Source organism: Mastigoproctus giganteus, chromosome 3 (assembly GCF_048544385.1).
Source record: "Mastigoproctus giganteus isolate SK-2022 chromosome 3, ASM4854438v1, whole genome shotgun sequence".
In the NCBI taxonomy this organism is placed as follows: Eukaryota; Metazoa; Arthropoda; class Arachnida; order Uropygi; family Thelyphonidae; genus Mastigoproctus; species Mastigoproctus giganteus.
In genome coordinates, this window is record NC_143577.1 from 53,538,364 (window position 1) to 53,559,760 (window position 21,397).

General features: G+C 38.4%; 1 protein-coding gene across 1 annotated transcript in view; it reads left to right on the forward strand.

Annotated features, from left to right (window-relative positions):
- The window catches only part of mRpL28 (mitochondrial ribosomal protein L28), a 75,656-nt gene that overhangs the window by 47,538 nt on the left and 6,721 nt on the right, over window positions 1-21,397 (forward strand). The window contains exon 6 of the mRNA XM_090370531.1: window positions 1,304-1,430. Coding sequence (XP_090226657.1) covers window positions 1,304-1,430 — 127 coding nt within the window. The remainder of the gene's footprint in view (window positions 1-1,303; window positions 1,431-21,397) is intronic.

Consider the following 21,397-nt stretch of genomic DNA (forward strand, 5'->3'; position numbering starts at 1 on the left):
TTGCTGTATTATTATTAGCAAGAACATTTTAATAGAAAAAAACATAACATTGGTAAAACTTTTGAAACAAAGTTATCTTGCAATCTACATTTGAACTGTGATTACTAGTTGTGGGGTTGTCTTAAAGGCTGCATCTACAAACATGACCCAAAAGTTGTTGCACCACTGAAGAGGGTAGGTAATCTGAACAGATAATAAATTTGCCTTGAGATCAACTTTTTTCCGCTATTTGTAATTACACTACTCGAATTTGAACTGTTATCGATTTGTTGGAATAATATTTCGAGATATTTTTGTAGCCATTTAAAATGAGGACCTACAATAAACTTTGGTTAATATGTTTTGTTGTGTGTAGTTTAATGTTTACATCAAAACATGTAACATATTTTTATGTTAAGTTGCTTTGACCACACTGTATTTGGTCTATTTATTATAGATCTCTGTTATATCTGTTATAGATACTGCATGCCCTCAAGGCACAGTGTCTATGATAGTTGTTCTTCCCTGCCATGTGGAGAAGGATTCAGTTCCTGTGAAATAGGAGGAACTACTACACAATAGACACAACATACTAACCTCATTGCCTTAGTTGCTACTTATTTTGAACAGCTTAATCTCTCTTGCATACTGTGCATGACTTGTTACAGTATGGCCAAAATCAACAGATGAGTTGCTCACCTAATTTGTTGAGCAATTCATTTTGAGTAAAAAGCAACTTATTAGTCAAAAGTAATTCTTTTGGAAGGGGTGACGAATGAGTAACTCATGTTACTCATTTGTCTCCAATTGATTACTCAGCTCAGTCTGTTAAGTTGAGTGAATCATGAGATGGAGTCATTTAGATGGGAGTCTAATTTAGAGAATTTTGTGGGATTTTTTAGTTTAAGCAGAAGTTTAAGCTCCTGGTAGGGCTACCTTAGCCAGACAGTCAGAGAATAGGAGTGAGATGAAGTGTGGTCCCTCATCAAAGAGAAGGACTAGCAACCCATCTTTTAGATGTAAAATTAAAATGCTCAAAGAAAATTGAAGAATAGATACCAGACTAACACCCAACAAACAGCATGCTTAATAGGAAAAAAAGGAAAGAAAACAAGAAATTCAGCAGAAATATATTTCAAGTATACTTCTGATTCCATGGAATGACGAAGATACTGACCATATGTCATACACAGAGTGATTTTATACATATGCTGGCGTAAATGGCATAAATTTCAGAAACCAGCAATTTAATATATATCTGAATTAAAACCTAATTAATGGTATGTAATATTTTATTTAATATTTTTCTTTGGTTTTTATACAGGAAGAAGAAGCAGAATGGTTTGGACTGACCTTAGAACAAGCAGTTGAAAAGCAGCTAAAACTTGAAGAAAAGAAACCAGTACCACTGAAAATTCAATATCGTAAAGAGTTGATAGAGAGTCTGAAAGGTATTAAAGTTTTCAGTTTTTAAAATTTACTGCATCTGATGAATGGTAGTGTAAGTTTATTTTATCAGATTTTACCTTAGTTATCTTAAATAAAATAGACTTACCTATACAGGGTATTTCATAACACATGGGGTGTATTTTAAGGATCAGTTCAGGACCTGAAATCTGTGAAAAATGCTTATATAAACATATTCCTTAAACTGTTTTCTTTCCAAGTTATAGGCTCTTTTTATGTTCCAGAAATTATCTGGTAAGAACTGCCTGTTGGTCTTTGATTAGACAAATTACATTACAACAGCTTAGGTGGAAAGGTATAAAAGTTGATTACTTTTCTGGCATGCATATAGTTTGAATTTATTTTGAAATAGTATTTTATTGCACATAATCCATAAAAAATATATATAAATAAATAAAAACTGAAATCAGTTCTAAGTGCAGTTCACTGAGGGGAGGAAAAAAGCCAATTACTCTTCTATTAATAATGGATGCCTATTCAAACCAAGAAATGACAAATATGCATCTTGTGTTTAGACTTGCTGAATGTAACCTGGTCACAGCAAAATGGCCAGGTACATGGAAAAGTTTCCATATCATCATCCTACAACAGTGCTCACAATCCTCTTTTTCTATCCTCTGTGTTGTTTTCTGATGAGGTTGGCTTCACAAGAATGGCATTATCAATATTCACAATGTCCATGGCTGGACAGAAGAGAATCCTTATGCCATCCTCCAGTCAAAGCACTAGCAACAATTTAGTACAGGCAACTCTCGGTTTACGAACATTCGCCATAACAAATGTCACAATTCATTCAAAATTTCTTAAAGTCGCCAATAAATATTCCTCATAAAATGAAATGCCAAATGTATAGTGAACATAATTATAAGATTTAAATAAATAAACATTTTAAAAAATGTATTTATTACATTAATTATCAGAAAATTATTATATGATAGTTATACTGAACTGTTCTTGGTTAATAAAACTAATCTAGCCAGTAAAAAAAAAAAGTTGGTTTACATGCCATGCTGCATAGATTGTTGAAGTCTGATGAAAATATTGACGAGTAAAAGTTGAATACATATGTATGTACAGTACAGTACTTATATTTTGTTTGTACTGATTTTCTTAATTTATATTTTGTAACTCTGTTTTTAATTAAAATTAACAAGTGCAATGTCTTGTTTTTTTATTCTTTTCTTATTTTATTTTACATTACGTATCATATACGATAAACCATAACGCTTACATACATTATAATAAAACGATTGTATAGACCATTCAATGTTTATTGCATGGTTTTAATGCTTTAAAATGGCTGTTAACATATACAATACATATGATAAAAGCTCAGGAATGCAAGATACACATAACGAACAAATTGTATACCAAACAATGTACTGGAACGGAACTCGTTTGTAAACTGAAAGTTGCCTGTATTAATGTATAGACAGGAAATTTTGCTGACTGCTTAATCAGTCCTTTGTTTAGCTTGGAGGATTACTTGCACTATCTTGTTCCAATTTTTTTTTTTTTTTTTTTTTTTCAGGAATGATACTTGCAATTAATTGAAGTTCTTATTGCTGTCTGATGTTATACATGGTTTATGCATGACAACCCTCCACCTATCATTTATGAAAAACTCATTGACGACATTGAAATGTTTCACCAACATTTAGAACAAGGATGCCAGCAAATCTAAAAAATAATTGGCATTTCTGACTGGGTCAGTGTTATGACAAGGCAGTTTCAAGTGTATGTTCAAGCACAAGATGGTTGCTTTGAGCACTTCCTTTAAACATAAAGAGTGTGATTGTTATAATAAAAAAAAATAGGTTGTAACATGGGTACACAACATTTTTAGAAACATGTTTATAAAACTTTTTTCTTATTGTTTTCTGGTTCTGAATTGATGCTGAAAGTATAGCTCACATGTTACTGTATGAAACACCTTATATAATTTATATTAAACTGAACTATGCTATACTGTTCATATTTCATGCCCTCCTTTCAGTTGCATGTATTACATATATTTGAAGATACCTGTGAAGGACTTACGAAAAGGAGGGGGGCTAGCTTTTCTGTTAGAACAATATAGTATGTCATTGTTAGTCTTATGCACTGCTGTGATAGTTTTTGTCTCTACACTGGTATTTCTAAGTCTATAGCAGAATTCAGTAACCTTTTAAGAGAGAGGTGTACCAGGGTTATTCTTGTGTGAGGATTCAGGTACCTCATTTATTCTTGTGTGGGGCTTGGTTTCCAGTTGTGAACTGTGGGGTCATGATATATTTCCAAGTGTTGAAAGGGTGTTTTTGTAATTATGAAATAATTACAAAAATAAGTATGCCTTAAGTATGTTGCTTGGATGCTTTTTAAATACACCCAAAATAATGACAGTAACAATAAATAATAATTCAGTCTAATTTAATGCATTATTGTTAGCATCTTTAGTTATTATTGCTGCATTTCCAAGTGTCTGCTTACTTTAAGCATGCATCCAGTTTTATGGATTTTTAGTCTCCATACTCCTCTGGTATAAGTGGAGTTCATGGCTTGTACCTTCTGAGTTCGAGGGCTTAGAGAGGAACAGGTATTCTGTGTGTTATCAGACGCTCAGTCTAAAACACTGATGGATCCAATATCTTTCTATTACAGAAGATTTAGGAGAAGTCCAGTTGGCCTGCCTCCTTAAAATCCACTCATGCACACCTTGATGGTAAGCCCTGTTACGTCACTTAGGTGGCAACAAACGTGTAGAGTGGTTCTCTTCAAGACTCCTGGTCAGCATGAAGAGGAAAAGAACAAACCCTCCAGCATAAATGAAACAAATGGCCCTCAGTCCCCAGTGGCTTTCACTCCACCTCTTATGGCAGCGAGGATCAGAGTGGAAGCAGAGGGTGCTAAGAATCTCTGGGTATGACCAGGCTGCCATGCACGGAAACTGAACTTGGCCTGTTTCAATATAAGATCGCTCATCGGTGAAGATAGGATATTAAAGCCAGAAAAGGAATTAGAAAATGTGAATTGGAATTTCATTGGTTTAGCTGAAACAAGAAGAAATGAATCATTTATAAGTTTATCAAGTGGAAATCTGCTGTACACCAATGGAAACAGTGAAAGGAGTGAAGGTGGAGTTGGCTTTCGGGTCCATAAAGATTTAAAAAACAACATTTTGGAATTCAAAAGTACATCACCCAGGGTGTCAAGATTTCTAAGAAGTACAAGCTAAAGTTTATAATGATTTATGTACCAACATCGAGCCACGATGATGAAGAGGTTGAAGAAATGTACACCAAAATTGAAAATCTTCTAGATGGCAGAAAACCCACTACACTATTAGTATTAGTAATGGCCGCATGGTGCAAGAAAGCCTATGGCTTATGCTGCACCAGCCAAAAAAAAAAGAAAAAAAAATCGGAACAAAACAATGATAAAAACAAAAAAAATAAAAACATAAAAAAATAATAATAATTAATAAAAAAAAAAGGAAATTAAACCTATCATCCTATCCTTCCCTTACCCGAAAGTACTATCCAGATGACCTTTGAATTTCCCCAAACTGTCGGCCTCTACCACCCACGAAGGCAACTTATTCCAGTAATTTATAACTCGCTGGCTAAAATAAAACTTCCTGCAGTCCAATCTAAATATTTCCCCCGTAACTTGAATTTATGTCCCCTAGTTCTAGCATCATTTATAATCTTGAAAATTTCGTCCTCATTCATTTTACTGATGCCCCTCAGAGCCTTAAACATCTCAATTAAATCTCCTCTAAGGTGTCTAGTTTCCAAACTCTGCAACCCACATATTCGAAGTCTTTCTTCATAAGGACGCCCTTTTGCCAATCTCACCAGGCGAGTTACCCATCTTTGCACCCTTTCAAGAAGCTCGATGTCTTTCTTTAGGTGCAGTCTCCATACTTGAACACAGTATTCCAAGTGTGGTCTAACATAAGTCTTATATAATGGGATTATCACGTCTCTATCTCTACTTGCAAAAGTTCGATAGATCATCGATAAGACACCATGGGCCTTCCTTGCAACCTGTTTACAATGCTCAGAGAATTTCATGTCTGACCGTATCGTAACACCCAAGTCCCTTTCCTCCAGTACTTGGTTTAGTTGAACTCCACCAAGTGAATAAGTTATTTTGGGATTACTGTTTCCCAGGTGTAATACCTTACACTTTGTTGGATTAAAGCATAGCTGCCATTTTTCTGACCATTCCTGAAGTCTATCTAGGTCTCTCTGAAGAAGCTCAGCTTGACAGTGATCATTAACTACTCTACCAATTTTAACATCATCTGCAAATTTAGACATCACGCCCTCTATCCCTTCATCAATGTCGTTTATGAAAATTAAAAACAACAGTGGTCGTAGATGACTTTCATCAACCGGTTTGCTTATTGGAGGCTTGAAGTGGTGAAACCCATGTTTAGTCTCTAGAGCAAAGTTTCCGGCATCCCCCTCCCCCCATACTTCTCCTTCAACCCATGCACGGTACTAAGTACTATAGGTTTTGATACTTTTCGTGTTTGGGGTTTTCATAAAAAAAAAAAAAAAAAAAAAACTCATCCTTGGGGAACCCCACTTCTTACATCAACCCAATCTGAGGAATAGCCATTTATCACAACCCTCTGCCTCCTGCCCTGAAGCCATCCTTCTATCCATCTAAGGATTTTCCCAGTGATTCCAACCTGTTCCAGCTTATAAAGCAACCGCTCATGTGGGACTGAGTCAAAAGCGTTGCTGAAATCTAAATAAACAATGTCGAAATTATACCCTAAATCCAGCTCGTGAGTGACCCTTTCGAAATAGCGAACCAGATTTGTTAAACATGATTTTCCCTTTACAAAACCATGCTGAGTATCCTTGAGAATTTCGATTCGATCCAAATGATCCTGAATTCCACCCTTGATCATTGCCTCCATGATTTTCCATACTACTGAAGTCAGACTGACAGGTCGATAATTTCCAACTTCACTTTTAGAGCCACCCTTATGTATGGGAGATACATTTGCACTTTTCCAATCCAAGGAAATCTCCCCAGAGTCTAGTGATGCTCACATAATTAACCTCACTGGTTCAATGCACTTGCTTGCCGCCTCCCTTAACATTATAGGGTATATTCCATCAACTCCAGGAGCCTTACTGGTCTGTAGGCTCGAAAGTTTTTTCATTAAATAATCTTGCAAAATTTGAATATCATTAATTACATATTTTTTTAACTTTGCTCCCACAATTTCCCATTGCCACAAAAGGTTTTTCATTTGTAAATATCGATGCAAAATAACTGTTGAGTTCATCTGCAACGGCAGCTGGTGTATTTAATACTATCCCCATTCCCTTACGTAAAGGTCCGATCTGGTTTGTCCTGCTCTTCTTCCCCTCGACGTGGGCACCTGTACGTGGTGAGGGGACCTCCCAGTGACGCTGCTGGACTTCCAGACTAGCATCACTGGGATCCAACGCCCACAGCCTAGGTTCCGGGCTTACATCAATGGAATCCGGCGTGTTTGCCGTGCGCTGCGACCCGTGGAAATTCGGAAAGGGGGATCCTGGTGGTTGAGGGGCCCAGCTTCAATACACCACTTTGGCCCCTGCTTCGACAAGACGGGTGGTCCTGGAAGGCCCGGCTAGGATCAATCGGCTAGTAGGTTCGCCTGCGAGGGTCAACCGTGTCAATGCCACGCCCCTACCCTCATGGTCCGAGGGACAGGATTCAGGCTGGCGGCGGTGCGGGTATAGTGTCTGGGTAGCCCTGGCGTCCCACTCCCGAGCGCATTTATTGCATGCCGGGTAGTGGGCGTCCCTTTGGGCTCCGTGGTGGGTGGGGAGCCCGGGCACTGAACAATTTAAAAATCTTCATGAATCCTGATAAAGTATTCCTTCAGGGGCCCCAACCCGGTCCCTATCTGAAAATAATGACGGAGAGGCAGATAGCATTATTGCTACAAAGAGGCAGAGAACCGAAGTACCATCAGGGCCAGTCCCAAGGTTCCTAATTATGCATTCTACCAATGAAACACCAATTGGTAAAATGTCGCCCTTTTTTATACAAAAAGGGTTAGACGGGTTAGCAGGTTCACCCAAATCAGTTAAGAGGCTTCGTTCTGGAGACCTCTTAATTGAAACTAAAAATGACCAGCAATCTGAACATCTACTCCGAACAACATCAATCGGAGGAATCCCTATAACAGCGACACCACACAGAACACTCAATTCATCGAGAGGTGTCATTTCGGAGTGGGACCTTCTCGACGTAACCGAGGAGGAAATCTGCTCCGAATTAAAACCACAGGGAGTCATTGCGGTCAAGAGAATCACTGCGCGAAGGGATGGAAAAATTGTTAAAACCAGGAGCGTTATCCTGACTTTTAACACTCCTAAACCTCCTGATGAGATTAAAGCTGGATACATCAACTGTTCAGTGCGTCCATACGTTCCGAACCCTTTACGGTGTTTTAACTGCCAGAAGTATGGACATTCTCAAATGGCCTGCCGTGGAGTCCTTGCATGCGCTCGATGCGGTGCAAAGGACCACGAAACAACAGCATGTTCAGCCGCAAAACCCACCTGCATTAACTGTGAAGGCGAACACCCGGCCTACTCACGAGCATGCCAGAGGTGGAAAGAAGAAAAAGAGATTCAACGGCTGAAGGCAGAGCTTAACATATCATACCAGGAGGCAAGGAAATCGGTCAAACCCCTGAATATCAACAAACCTACCTACGCCCAGAAGGTAGCAGGGAGATGTTCCGTCGGAACTCAGACGGACATGACCATTCCTCCAAAGGAGTCTTTCACTCCCATCGCGCGGTATCTATTAAGTTCTCAAAAACCTGTACAAAAGGACCAATCAGCTGCCACTCCTATATCGGTACCTCCTAATGCCCCACAAATTACAAAGGTAGTTATGAAAGAAAAGAATAAGAAAGGGGAAGCCCCCCCTAGTAGCCAAGAAAAGATGGATGTCGAGCAGAAGGAGGTACCCGAAGAGTCAGTCTTGGAACTCTTTGCGGAGGAGGAAATGGACACGGGACAGCGTCCATTCTTCCCCAAAAAAGATAAATCCAGACTGACAAAAGTAAGCCCTCAGCACCTCGGAAGCCGCCTGATGGACCCACCAAGCCAAAATAATGGCTAAATTCCTACAATGGAATTGTCGTGGATTCCGACGAAATATAGATGACATCAAGGCCCTCCTGCAAAAGCACGAGCCAGTTTGCTTTTGCTTGCAGGAGACATATCTAAAGGCAAATGATGATCCCACCATGCACAACATCACAGTTTTGCGAAAGGATAGAATTGCGGACGGCTCTGTACATGGGGGAGTGGCTATCCTGGTGGGTAACCAGACCCCAGTGCAGCCCTTGCTAATTACAACCAGCATAGAGGCTGTTGCAATTCGCCTTTCAGTGGGATTCTTATTAACTGTATGCTCTATTTATTTGCCACCTGGGACTGACATCTCCCAGGCAGACCTTGATGATCTTCTAACGCAGCTGCCTCCCCCTTTCTTACTTCTTGGGGATTTTAATGGACATAACACCCTGTGGGGTAGTGCTAACATCAATGGAAGGGGACGAGTCATAGAGCATATGCTCAATGACAATGACCTTTCCCTTCTAAATACTGGAACAAACACCTTTTTCCCCATGCCTACCCGTACTTTTTCTGCCATTGATCTCTCTATCTGCTCCCCTTCTCTACTCCCTTCACTCACCTGGGAAGTGGAGGAGAATCCATACGGTAGTGATCACTTCCCCGTGATAACCTTGCTACACAGTGGGAGACCATGTCTTCCCTTCAGGCTACCACGGTGGAAGATTGATCAGGCTGACTGGACTGCCTTCCAACACCAGGCAAATTTTGATCTTAGTACAGTCAGTCAAGAGCCTATCAATGATGCAGTTAAGTACATCACAGAAAATATTGTCCAAGCAGCTGCTAATTCTGTCCCAAAAACATCAGCCCGGTTTCCACCATTTCCTAAACCTTGGTGGAATTCACAATGCACAGCAGCAAAAAAGGCTCAAAACAAAGCGTGGGGGATATTTTGCCGATATCCTACCACGAACAACCTTATAGCCTTCAAACGTGCACGAGCCAAAGCACGTTACATCCGTCGTCAGAGTCAAAAGGAATCGTGGATCCGGTTTACATCATCTATTAACCAGTCTACCAACTCTAAGGTAGTCTGGGATAAAATCCGGAAAATGAAGGGAAAATATACATCCCACCCTTCTTCAATCCTAGATTATAATGGGTGCGCTATTGCAGATCCAGCTGCAATAGCTAATTCTCTTGGGGAAACATTCTCCAAGATCTCTGCAACATCTTCGTATTCCCCAGAGTTTCTGGTCCTGAAATATAAAATCGAAAAACAGGCACTTAGCTTTAAATCTAAGAGTATTTATCCCTACAACGGGGATTTCACTATTCTGGAACTGAAAAGTGCCCTCGCTCTTTCCAAAGCAAGTGCCATTGGACCAGATTGCATCCATTATGAAATGATTAAACATCTTTCATCAAAATCTATGGATTGTCTGCTCCTTCTGTATAACAGAATCTTTACTGAAGGGCAGTTTCCGGACTCCTGGCGAAAGGCTATCGTTCTTGCCTTTCCTAAGCCAGGAAAGGATCCAAAAGTCACCACCAATTATCGTCCTATTGCTCTGACTAGCTGTCTGTGCAAACTCCTGGAGAGAATGGTTAATTCTCGTCTAATTTGGTATCTTGAATCAAACGACCTTCTCTCCAACATCCAGTGCGGCTTCCGAAGGAACCGGTCCACTTTGGACCATCTTATTAGAATGGAAGCATCCATCCGGGATGCTTTCCTAAAACGCGAACACTTGGTGTCGGTGTTCTTTGACTTGGAAAAAGCATATGACACAACTTGGAGATTTGGCATTTTAAAAGATTTACATAACCTAGGCCTTAGAGGGCATCTCCCCTTTTTTATTCAAAACTTTCTCGCCAAACGATCGTTCCAAGTTCGTGTGGGATCCTCACTCTCTCGCTCCTTTAACCAAGAGGAGGGAGTACCACAAGGATCAGTATTAAGTGTCATGCTTTTTGCCATCAAAATAAATTCCATCACAGAACAACTTCCTCCAACTGTAAACAGTGCCCTCTATGTTGATGACTTTAGCATTTTTTGCCAGTCATGCAACATGAGGGTTATTGAAAGACAACTGCAGAAAGCCATCAATAGTCTGAATTCCTGGGCACTTGCTAATGGCTTCAGGTTCTCGCCGGAGAAGACCGTTTGCGTACACTTTTGTCGCAAGCGTAATCTTCATCCTGAACCTGAATTAAGGCTTGGGCAAAATAACATCCCAGTTGTAGCAGAATTCAAATTCCTTGGACTTATTTTCGACAAAAAGCTGACATTTTTACAACACATTCGTCAGCTGAGGACAAGATGTGTCAAAGGGCTTAACATCCTTCGTGCCCTTTCATCAACTTCATGGGGTGCAGATCGTTCTACCCTTCTTCGCCTTTACCAAGCACTTGTCCGTTCCAAACTCGACTATGGGTCTCAGGTTTATGGTTCTGCTAGAGATAGTGCACTTCGGTGGTTAGATCCAATCCACCATCAAGCCATCCGGACAGCCACTGGAGCATTTCGCACATCTCCTGTCCAGAGCCTCTATGTTGAAGCAAATGAACCATCTCTGTCTCTTCGACGTAAGCAGTTGTCCTTACAGTACGCCTTCAAATTAAAATCCCTGCACGATCATCCCACGTGGCCATCCGTTTTTGAGCCGCGCTGGGAAAACCTCTACAACACCCGTCGGACTGCGAACAAACCTTTTGGTATTCGCATTCAAGGGCTGCTGAATGAGCTCAACTTGTCGGTAGACAACGTTGCCCAGTCACCAAGGCAATTCTTTCCACCCTGGCATGCTTATTTTCCAACTTGCGACTTCTCCCTTAAGATCTGGGAGAAGGCTACGACACCGCCATCTGTCTACCAGCAACTCTTTGCATCACATAGACAGCAGTATTCTGACTTTCTGCCAATCTATACAGATGGCTCAAAGTTAGAATGTCATGTGGGATCTGCTGTTGTGCTCCCTCACAAAACATTATCCTATAAGATCCCACAAGAAACTAGCATCTATACTGCTGAGTTGCATGCAATACAATCAGCCCTAGATCACATTAAAAATCGCGACTACCAGAGGTATATGATTTATTGTGATTCATCAAGCGCGTTACAGGCTCTGGTATCAGTGAGTTTTAACCCTCATCCGATCCTGTCCAGGATCCGGCAGATTCTTTTTTCTCTCATAGAATTGGAATATGATATTCGCTTTTGCTGGATCCCAAGCCACATTGGGATCCGGGGAAATGAATCGGCTGATGCCGCTGCTAAATTAGCCATTTCCCTGGATAATCATTGTCTGTCAGTCCCCTATACAGACTACAGGCAAATAATACGTTCTAAATTACTCTCCCAATGGCAAGATTCTTGGCACGGACAGGCCACAAATAAATTACATCGTATTAAGCCTGTAATTGCGCAATGGCAGTCCAGTCTATGCAGGGACCGAAGAGAGGAAGTTGTTCTTGCTCGGCTCCGCATAGGTCATAGTCATCTAACGCATTCCTACTTGCTGAGGGCGGATGACCCACCTATGTGCGAGATATGTAACGTAATTTTAACCGTCAATCACATTTTTGTAGAATGTCCTGTTTTTATTGAAGCACGACGCTTGTGTTTTACTGATTTTAATAATTTGACTGAGCCATTTACACTCAGTCAGATAATATGTGACAGAGACAATATGTCTGACGTTTTTAACTTTTTACACTTTATTAATGTTTATACAAAGATCTAAGTTTTATGCTTTTACTTTTATACCTTTTTAAACATAATAATTAATTGTTTGACGTGGTAGCCTTTGCTACCAAAATGTTTAATAAGATTTTAAATTTGTCTTGGCGCATTATGGCCTTAGCTGCCAATGCGCCATTAAAAAACCAAACCAAACCAAACCAAAACCTGCTCTTCTTGGCATTTGTATATGTGAAGAATTCTTTATCCCCCCTCTTTGCTCTGTTTGCTAGTGATTTCTCATAAACTGCTTTTGCCTGTCGAACCTTTTCTGTGGCTCTATTACACATCACCTTGTAGCTGTTATAGGCTTCAGTACTTTTTATTGCTCTGTAACCTTTCCATGCCACCTTTTTCTGCTCAAGTAATGTGGCAACTTCACTATTCATCCATCTTGGAACCCTCCTCGTGGAGTATTTTTTTAATGGTATATACGCAATAAAGGCATCTGTGATTAATGTTTTAAAAGCGTACCACAGTTCAAATGTATTCATTTTCTGCACGATATCTACCCAATTAATAGAGGCCATGTAGTACCTTAAGGCATCGTAATTTCCTTTTCTGAAATTAAAACCCATTCCATTGCCTTTTACTTCTGCTACCTCTCTATTCATCATCCTCCGTAGAACTCCGTGATCACTTCCTGCTACTGGTTCCTCTACTGTCAGCCCTGTTGTGTCATCTGATTCCTGTGTGATGATGAGGTCTAGATATTCTTTTCTCTAGTACTTTCCCTGACATGTTGATACAAATAACAGTCGTCTAGTTGATTTAAAAATTATTATGGGGGACTTCAATGCTAAGGTTGTAAAGAGACAAAACAGCGCAGAAAGGGGAACTATAGGAAATTTTGGAATTGGTGAAAGAAATGAAAGAGGTGAAAGACTTGTGGAATTTGCAGAATCTCAAGGATTGTCAGTAATGAACACTTTTTTCAAGAAAAGGGTGAACAGAAAGTAGACATGGAAGAGTCCAAATGGATTAACAACTAATGAAATCAACTTCATCCTCACTAACAGAAGATATATTGTGAATGATGTTACCGTCCTGAATAAGGTAAATGTTTAAAGTGATCACAGAATGGTAAGATGTACACTTGATATAGATGTAGGAAAGGAAAGGAAAAAACTGACTCGAGTAAATAATACAAAGGTCTTTGAGATAACAGAAGAGGAGAAAAAGCAGTGTGTACTGGAACTTAAGAACAAGTTTGAGCTTCTGCAGGCTGCTCGGAACCAAGATATCGACGAGGAATATTACAACTTTCTGAAAGTGATAAAGCCCAAGAAACCTATAGGGAAAAAGAAATCCAAAGAAGAAAAAATTAGTCAAGAAACACTTGTCATGATGAATCGAAGGTGACAAATGAAGAACAAGATAAACACTGACAAGCAGAAAATTGAGTATACTGAGTTATGCAAAGCCATTAGAAAGAGACTCAGAGAGGACATAAGAAGATTTAACACAAGAAAAGTAGAACAAGCATTCAGGGAAAACAAAGGATTTAAGTCAGCAGTAATACAGAAAGACAAATGATACTGAAACTGAAGAATAGTGATGGTGTACTTATAAACAGCAGAGAAGGCATAATTCAAATATCAGAAGATTACTATATAGAATTATACAAGGCGCGAGGGAATGATGCCAGCAGTGGGGAAGATGGATTGCAAATTAGCAACACATATGGCATACCCGATATTCTTCCTGATGAGGTAGAACATGCATTGAAGAAAATGAAGAATCAGAAAGCCCCGGGGTAAGATGAAGTTACTGTAGAGTTGTTAAAATTGGGAGGAAGAGACATAACGCAAAAACTGGCAAGGCTCTTCACAAACTGCATTAGAAAAGGTGTGATGCCTAAGCAGTGGAATAATGTAATCATAGTTTTGCTGCATAAGAAAGGAGATAAATCAGAAATTATAGACCAATTAGCTTGTTATCTACAAGTTTACAGACTATGGATCACCTTCATGTAATATCACAGCTAATGGAGAAAGCAAATGAATATAAAACACCATTATGCCTGGCATTTGTGGATTATGAAAAGGCATTTGACTCCATACAGCATAAGGCAATGTTTTGGGCACTGGAAAGACAAGGCATAGATACCCCATATATTACGATTTTGAAGAAAATATATGAGAACGCTGCCTCCTTTATTAGACTAGACAAAGACAGTAGCAAATTTGAAATCAAGAAAGGAGTTCGACAAGGAGACACAATATCTCCGAAGCTGTTTACTGCTACCCTTGAGGAAGCTTTCAGAAGATTAGACTGGTTGCAGAAAGGAGTCAATGTGAATGGAGAGTATCTAAATCATTTACGATTTGCAGATGACATTGTGGTCATAAGCCACGATCCCAAAGAATTAGAGGAAAATCTTAATCAGTTAGTAAGGATTTTGGACTAAAGATGAATATGCCTAAAACAAAAGTAATGATGAACAAGTATGCCACAGAAAGGGACATAATGATTGAAGGAGCAGTAATTGAAAAGGTGGAGTCATATACTTATCTGGGACAAGTTATTAGCTGTAATAATGATAAATGGCTGGAAGTCAAGAGAAGAATAAATTTTGGATGGATAGCATTCAGGAAATATAGTCGCATAATGAAGAGCAATATCCCAGTTTGTCTGAAACGTAAAATAATGAACCAATGTATACTCCCCACCATGACTTATGGAAGTGAAACTTGGGCATTCACCAAAAGAATGGAAGAGAAGCTGAGAACTACACAGCGAAGAATGGAACGAATTATATTGGGAATCAGACTGTTAGATAAGAAGAGAAACACATGGATTAGGCAACAAACTCAAGTAAAGGACATTCTTATCAAAACTAAAGAACTAAAATGGTGTGGGCAGGACACATAGCTCAAAGACATGATGACAGATGGACTAAGAAAATAACACAGAATGGTACCCAAGAGGAGCTAGAAGAAAACCTGGAAGACAACGGTGGAGATGGATAGATGAAATTCATGAGTTTGTGGGTAGTAAATGGATAGCCATTGCCCAAAACAGAAGGAACTGGAAAGTTGCTGGAGAGGCCTTCATCCTGCAGTGGATCGAAAATGGCTGATGATGATGACGACCTTCTGAGTGGAAATGTGGAAATGTAGGTTAGTTACTGTTGCATATTGGATGGATCGATTGATTTTTTCCTAAGGCTTTTCATCCAGTGCTGATTTAGCTGATCTGAAGTGGAGATTGTGGGTCTGATTTCTAGGTTTTTGTTGCAGTGCACGTAATACTAATTTGGTATATATTGGATTTGTAATATGAGAATTGAAGGGCATAACTACCAGTCGTGTGTGTCTACTAAATAGAACAGATCTAGTGTATTAAATTTAGTGGTATAAATATAAATAGTAACAATAGAAAAAGTCTAAATTTTTGTATTGTTATTGTTCATGTTTAGACCTCTAAATTTAATAAACACCTGTTAATTACATGCACTGAAGAGTTATGTGTTGTTCTCAGGGTCCATTTGGCAGATGACATCAGCAACCTGGGTCCCAAAATTTACTTGACTGTAATTTGCTTATATATTCTTTATTGTGCAATGAGAAAATGAACAGTTCAATACTAATCTGGCCATGAAGGGTTTGTTAACCCTGGCCTCCTGCCCTTTGTGGCAGGAGGCCAGGGGTAACAAACCCTGAATGAATTGCCCTTTGTGGCAGGAGGCCAAGGTGTAATCTAGGCCCACAAAATTCTGCCCAGTTCGTAAGCTCCAAGAGTGCTTATATGGGCACTCTTGGGGCTTGGTTAGTCTCTATTTGATGTTAAATCTCCAGCATTTCATCATAAAGAAAGGTGCTGTGCCTTTTTTTTTTTGATATCTTTGAATAATTTTATTTTACTTTCAGTGTGTTATATATTTTTATATTTCACTATAATAATTGACTAAATGTAAGTAATGCACTAAGCTGAATATGTGTATAGTAATATTTTTTAAAACAATTCAGATTTTATTCAGATTCACTAGTGTGTAAATGAATTGCCTTGAATTTTGTGTGACCCAAAAGTCAGAGTAGTAAATAAAGTTTAAATATTAAGTAACACAGTCAGCTGTGATCTACAACTGTGTTGTACTGGATATGTTTACAGTAAGCATGAGATTTTGACAGAGGATAAGAGGTACTGAATGTAATGGCTGATAAAAAAAAAAAAAAAAAAAAAAGGGAAATAATTGCAGACCAGTCAGTTAAAACTGACATTTAGTTGATAAGTTTGGCTGATTACAAATGCTTAGGGGGGGGGTGGGGAAGATTCAAGAAGAGCGAGTTAAGAATATTGATGAGAGAAAAATGTTAATGACTGTCAGTAGATATTTAATTCATGAGTTATGATATGAGAAGATAAGAAATAAGTGAATGGGTGGGTGAAGTATAATCCCACAAAAAAGATGTTAAACTTTAAATTAAATTGATTGGTTTGAATATGTCTGACACAACTGCTACTTAGGCAGCAAGAATGCATTTGTATTTCATTAGTAAAATTTTGCCATGAGTTAGTGACCAAACTTTGAAATTAGCATTAGTTGAGGCATATGATGCAAGAAAGCAAGCTTATACAGCATCAGCCAAAAAAAAAAAAAAAAAAAAAAAAAACCCTTCCCGTTTCACCCATCTGGTCACTTCAAATGTTTGTCTAGTTCAGCTTTAAATTTATTTAAGCTATCAACTTCCACAACAACAGATGGAAGTCTGTTCCAGCAATAGACTACCCGCTGGCTAAAGGCAAACTTCCACATATCTATTGTCTTTCTTCAGTTTGAATCTATGCCCCCTCAGGTACTTAATCTCAGCAAGTGGAAGTATCCCATCAGCATTGAGCCTGCTCATACCATTCAAGGCCTTGTACACCTCAGTCAGATCACCTTGCAGGCGCCTAGTCTCCAGATGTTGAAACTTGCAGAATTTAAGCCTCTCTCTGCACTGCACTTTCAGAGAACTTCATATCTGACTATTATCCCCAGGTCTTTTTCATTCTCCATTTCTCTTGAGTTACTGCTACCCATATGTAGTACTTTGCATTTGTCAATGTTAAACTTCAGTCGCCACTTCTCAGCCCATCTGCTTAATTTTTCTAGATCCTTTTGCAGTAGATACTGTCTTTACTGTCATTAACAACCCTACCAACCTTTGTATCATCTGCAAGCTTGGACATTAAGTCTGTTATACCTTCATCGATATCATTGATAAATACACAAAACAGCAATGGGCCCAGCACCGAACCTTGGGAGATTCCACTAATAATATTAGTTCATGTAGAGCAGTATCCATTTATTACCACTCTCTGCCACCTCCCACTTAACCATCCCTTTTTTAAGCTATGAGCGTGGAATTTTCTGAAGGAAAAGTGTTAACATCTTTATTTACATTTGTGAATAGTTTAATTGAAACATATTGACAGAAAGTTTGTATAAACTATATAAAGATATGTTAAATGGTCAAATCATTGTTTCATTATTATAACTTTAAGTGTACTGAGGGGAAATATTTAGAAAGATGTCTTAATTTAAAGGTAATATTATTATGAGATATTTAGTCAATTGTGTTTATGGCTATAGCATTATGCTACTAGAGCCACATAACGTTATTGTATAAGATGTGTGTAGCCTCGTTCTGTACATAGCATTGATCAAACTAAGTTTGCTGCTTAGTACATCAATTCCATGTTGTGGAGGCACTTTACTATTGCCTTGGTATTGCACTGTAAGTAAAATGCAGTACTCCAGTAGAGAAGTATATTGCTGTTTTATTTAAAGTCCTTGCCAATATCCAGACCTAGGGTTCAATTGTGGAATAAAAATGAACTTCAAATCTTGGAAGGAAAAAAAAAAATAAATAAATAAAATAAGCCTCTGATAGACAGTAGATGAAAGCAAAAAGTGGGTAAAAAGGAAAGAGACAGACATGAGGCACGAAATACCCAGTTGAAATAGAAGAGGCCACTACAAACCATCAAACTCTCAACTTCAACTTAGCTTAGGGTTGTGAGGTCTGCTCAGGCCAGTGTTTCTCAACCTTTTTTTTTTTACTGTAAATCATGGAATAATTAAATAAAAATTTTGAAATATTGCAAAAAATTCTAAATATCTTTCAAAATATTGCAGAAATTTTTGTCTGGTTATTGTCAATTCTGAAATAATATCCATGCACTATCAACAACCTCTTTGTTTTGATAGTTTGCTTTTAAGGTTCCATTATATTTAGCCGTATTGTGTATATGTTCATTTTGTATTGTTACACAGCTGCCTCACTGGTGGCAATATAAAGCTGAGACCTGTTCTGTCAAGAAAAAAAGAGCAGTGCCGCAAACACTCTTGGAAGCACTGTCTGTATGTGCAGGTCAAGTTATTTTTGAGAATTATTTTTGCTTGGCAATTGCTACTCAGAATTCTTGATGCTTCTAGTATTTTTTTTCTCTCTCTGCTCCGAGATTGTTCAAGAAGGTTCTTTTTCTTCATTTAAACTTTTTAAAGAGTGATGATTGGGCATCTGAGTCAGTCTTGAGTAGATAGTGTGGTTCTTTGGATCTCAGCAATAGTAGATCAAAGTGATTTATTTTTTGGTAGTAATTTCATAAGTGGTGTTTAGTGTGCATTATCATTGTTTTTCTGTTTTGTAGATATGTATCCTTGTGTAGTTTTGTAATTAGTTTTTATTGGTATTTTTTTCTTTTACCAAAGCCATGGTTGTTTTTGTGTATATAAAATCCTTCCCATGTAACAGTAGTTTCATATGACTGTTGAAGATTTAAAAATATTGAACTATATGAAAAGAAGACATATCACTGAAGGAGAGGACAGTAAAAATTAATCAGAATTATCAGAGACAGTATGAGTAAAGCAGGAAGAGAAGTGACTGATATTAAGAAAATTTACCTTTATTATAATGACAGTTACTTGGCCATGGGTTTTATGTGGACTGGAGATAAAAATTAACCTGTTTTATTGTTCATTATTTGTGGGAAATAAATTAACAAATACAGCTATGGCCCCGGCCAATTTAAACCAACACTTCGCTACTAATCATGGCCACTTGTAAAATAAAATAGTTAATTACTTTCAACGACTTTTAAATTCACAAGGCAAACAATGTAAAGGTTTTGAAAAGAAAGTAGCTATCAGTGAAGTGGCTCAAGAATCGAACTATTTAGTTTTATAGTTGAGCTAGTTGCACAAAAAAAAAAAAAAGAATCAAGAGTTGCACTATTGCTGAAAACTTAATAATGCCTACTTGTAAAATAATAGTGAAAATAATGATAGGCAAAGAGACTGAAAGTGAAATTGACAGCTCCTCTTTCTAATGGTATTATTAGTAGGCATGTGGATGACATTGAAGATGTCTTGTCTGAAATACTAAAAAAAATACTGACTTTGCTCTCCAAGTTGATGAGTCATCAGACATAACAAGTAAAGCTCAGCTGTTGCCATTTGTATAATTTGAAAATGAAGGTGAAATAATGGAAAATTTTTGTTGTTGTAAAGAACTGCCAGAAATGCCCAGAGGTCAAGATATTTTCGACATCTTGTTTCTTATTTGGAATTGTGTGGTTTGTCATTGAGCCAGTGTGTTGGAATTTGCACTGATGGTCTCCTGCAATGTTTGACTCAATAAAAGGCTTTGTTACACTCATCAAAGAAAAATCCCCGATGCTGTAAAACCCACTGCTTCCTCCACTGGGAAGTTTTTGTTTTTAATCCTCTGTTGTGGAGGATTTACAAAAGTTCTTGATTTAGCTCTGAACCTGGTCAGCTTTATAAAGTATCACCCTCTTAAGTCACATATGTTTGCAAAGCTTTGCGAAAGTATGCAAAAAAGACTATTGTGACTGTCCTACACACTGTGTTTGGATAGCTTTCAAGAAGGAAAATTTTAACAACGGTATTTGAGCTGTGAGGAGAAGTACTGCTCTTTTTCAAGATAACATTAAAGCCATTTTTCTGACTTCCTTAAAGATACGAAAATGGCTGCTGAAATTAGCTTAATTAGCAGATATTTATTAGTGCTTAAACACCTTGAACACCAGCATACAAAGCTCAAAGAAAACAACTTCCACAGAGAAACTGCTTGCATTTAAGAAAAAACTCAAGGTTTGGGAAAAAACACCTTTCATTTGGAAATAGCATTAGCATTAGTAGAGGCATTTGATGCAAGAAAGCAAGCTTATGCAGCATCAGCCAAAAAAAAAAAAAAAAACCACTTCCACTTCACCCCTCTGTTCGTTCAAAATACCTGTCCAGCTGAGCCTTAAACTTATTTAGGCTATCAACCTCCACCACAAGGGATGGAAGTCTGTTCCACCAACCAACCACTCGCTGGCTAAAGGCAAATTTCCGCACATCTATCCTACATCTGTCTTTCCTCAATTTGAATTTATGCCCTCTCAGGTGATTATTCTGAGCTAGAGGAAGAATCCCATCAGCATTGAGCATGCTTAAACCATTCAAGGCTTTATACACCTCTATCAGATCACCTCGCTGGTGCCTAGTCTCCAGACACTGTAATTTGCAAAACTTAAGCCTTTCTTCGTAAGAGCACCCCTTTGTTCCATTCACTAATCTTGTTGCCCTTCTCTGTACTCGTTCCAGCAGCTCTACATCCTTCTTGAAATGAGGCCTCCAGACCTGTATACAGTACTCTAGGTGTGGCCTGACCATCGCCTTATACAATGGAATAATCACCTCCTTATCCCTGCTGGAAAAATTCCTGTATATCATTGACAATACTCCATGAGCTACTCTTGCAGCCCGTCTGCACTGCTCAGGGAAATATTGAAGCTACTTCAGGTTTAGAATCAGACAGATTATAAAGAAGTCATCCTGTTAGCTAATGGTCATTTCATTGATAGAAAAGCTTGTTGCCAGTACTTTCCTTCTTTGTCATCAGAAATGTATGACTGTGTTAGGAACTCTTTTGTTGAGTTCTCAACAAATTCATGACATTTACTCATTGTGCAAGAACAAAAACAGTTGACTGAACTTCAAAGATAAAATTCAGTGAAGTTTCACCTGATGCTCTTTTGGGTTTCAGTAAGAAAAGTGTATCTGTGATCTCAACAAAAGCAGTGAGCATCTTACTCTAGTTTTTCAACTTCTGTGAAC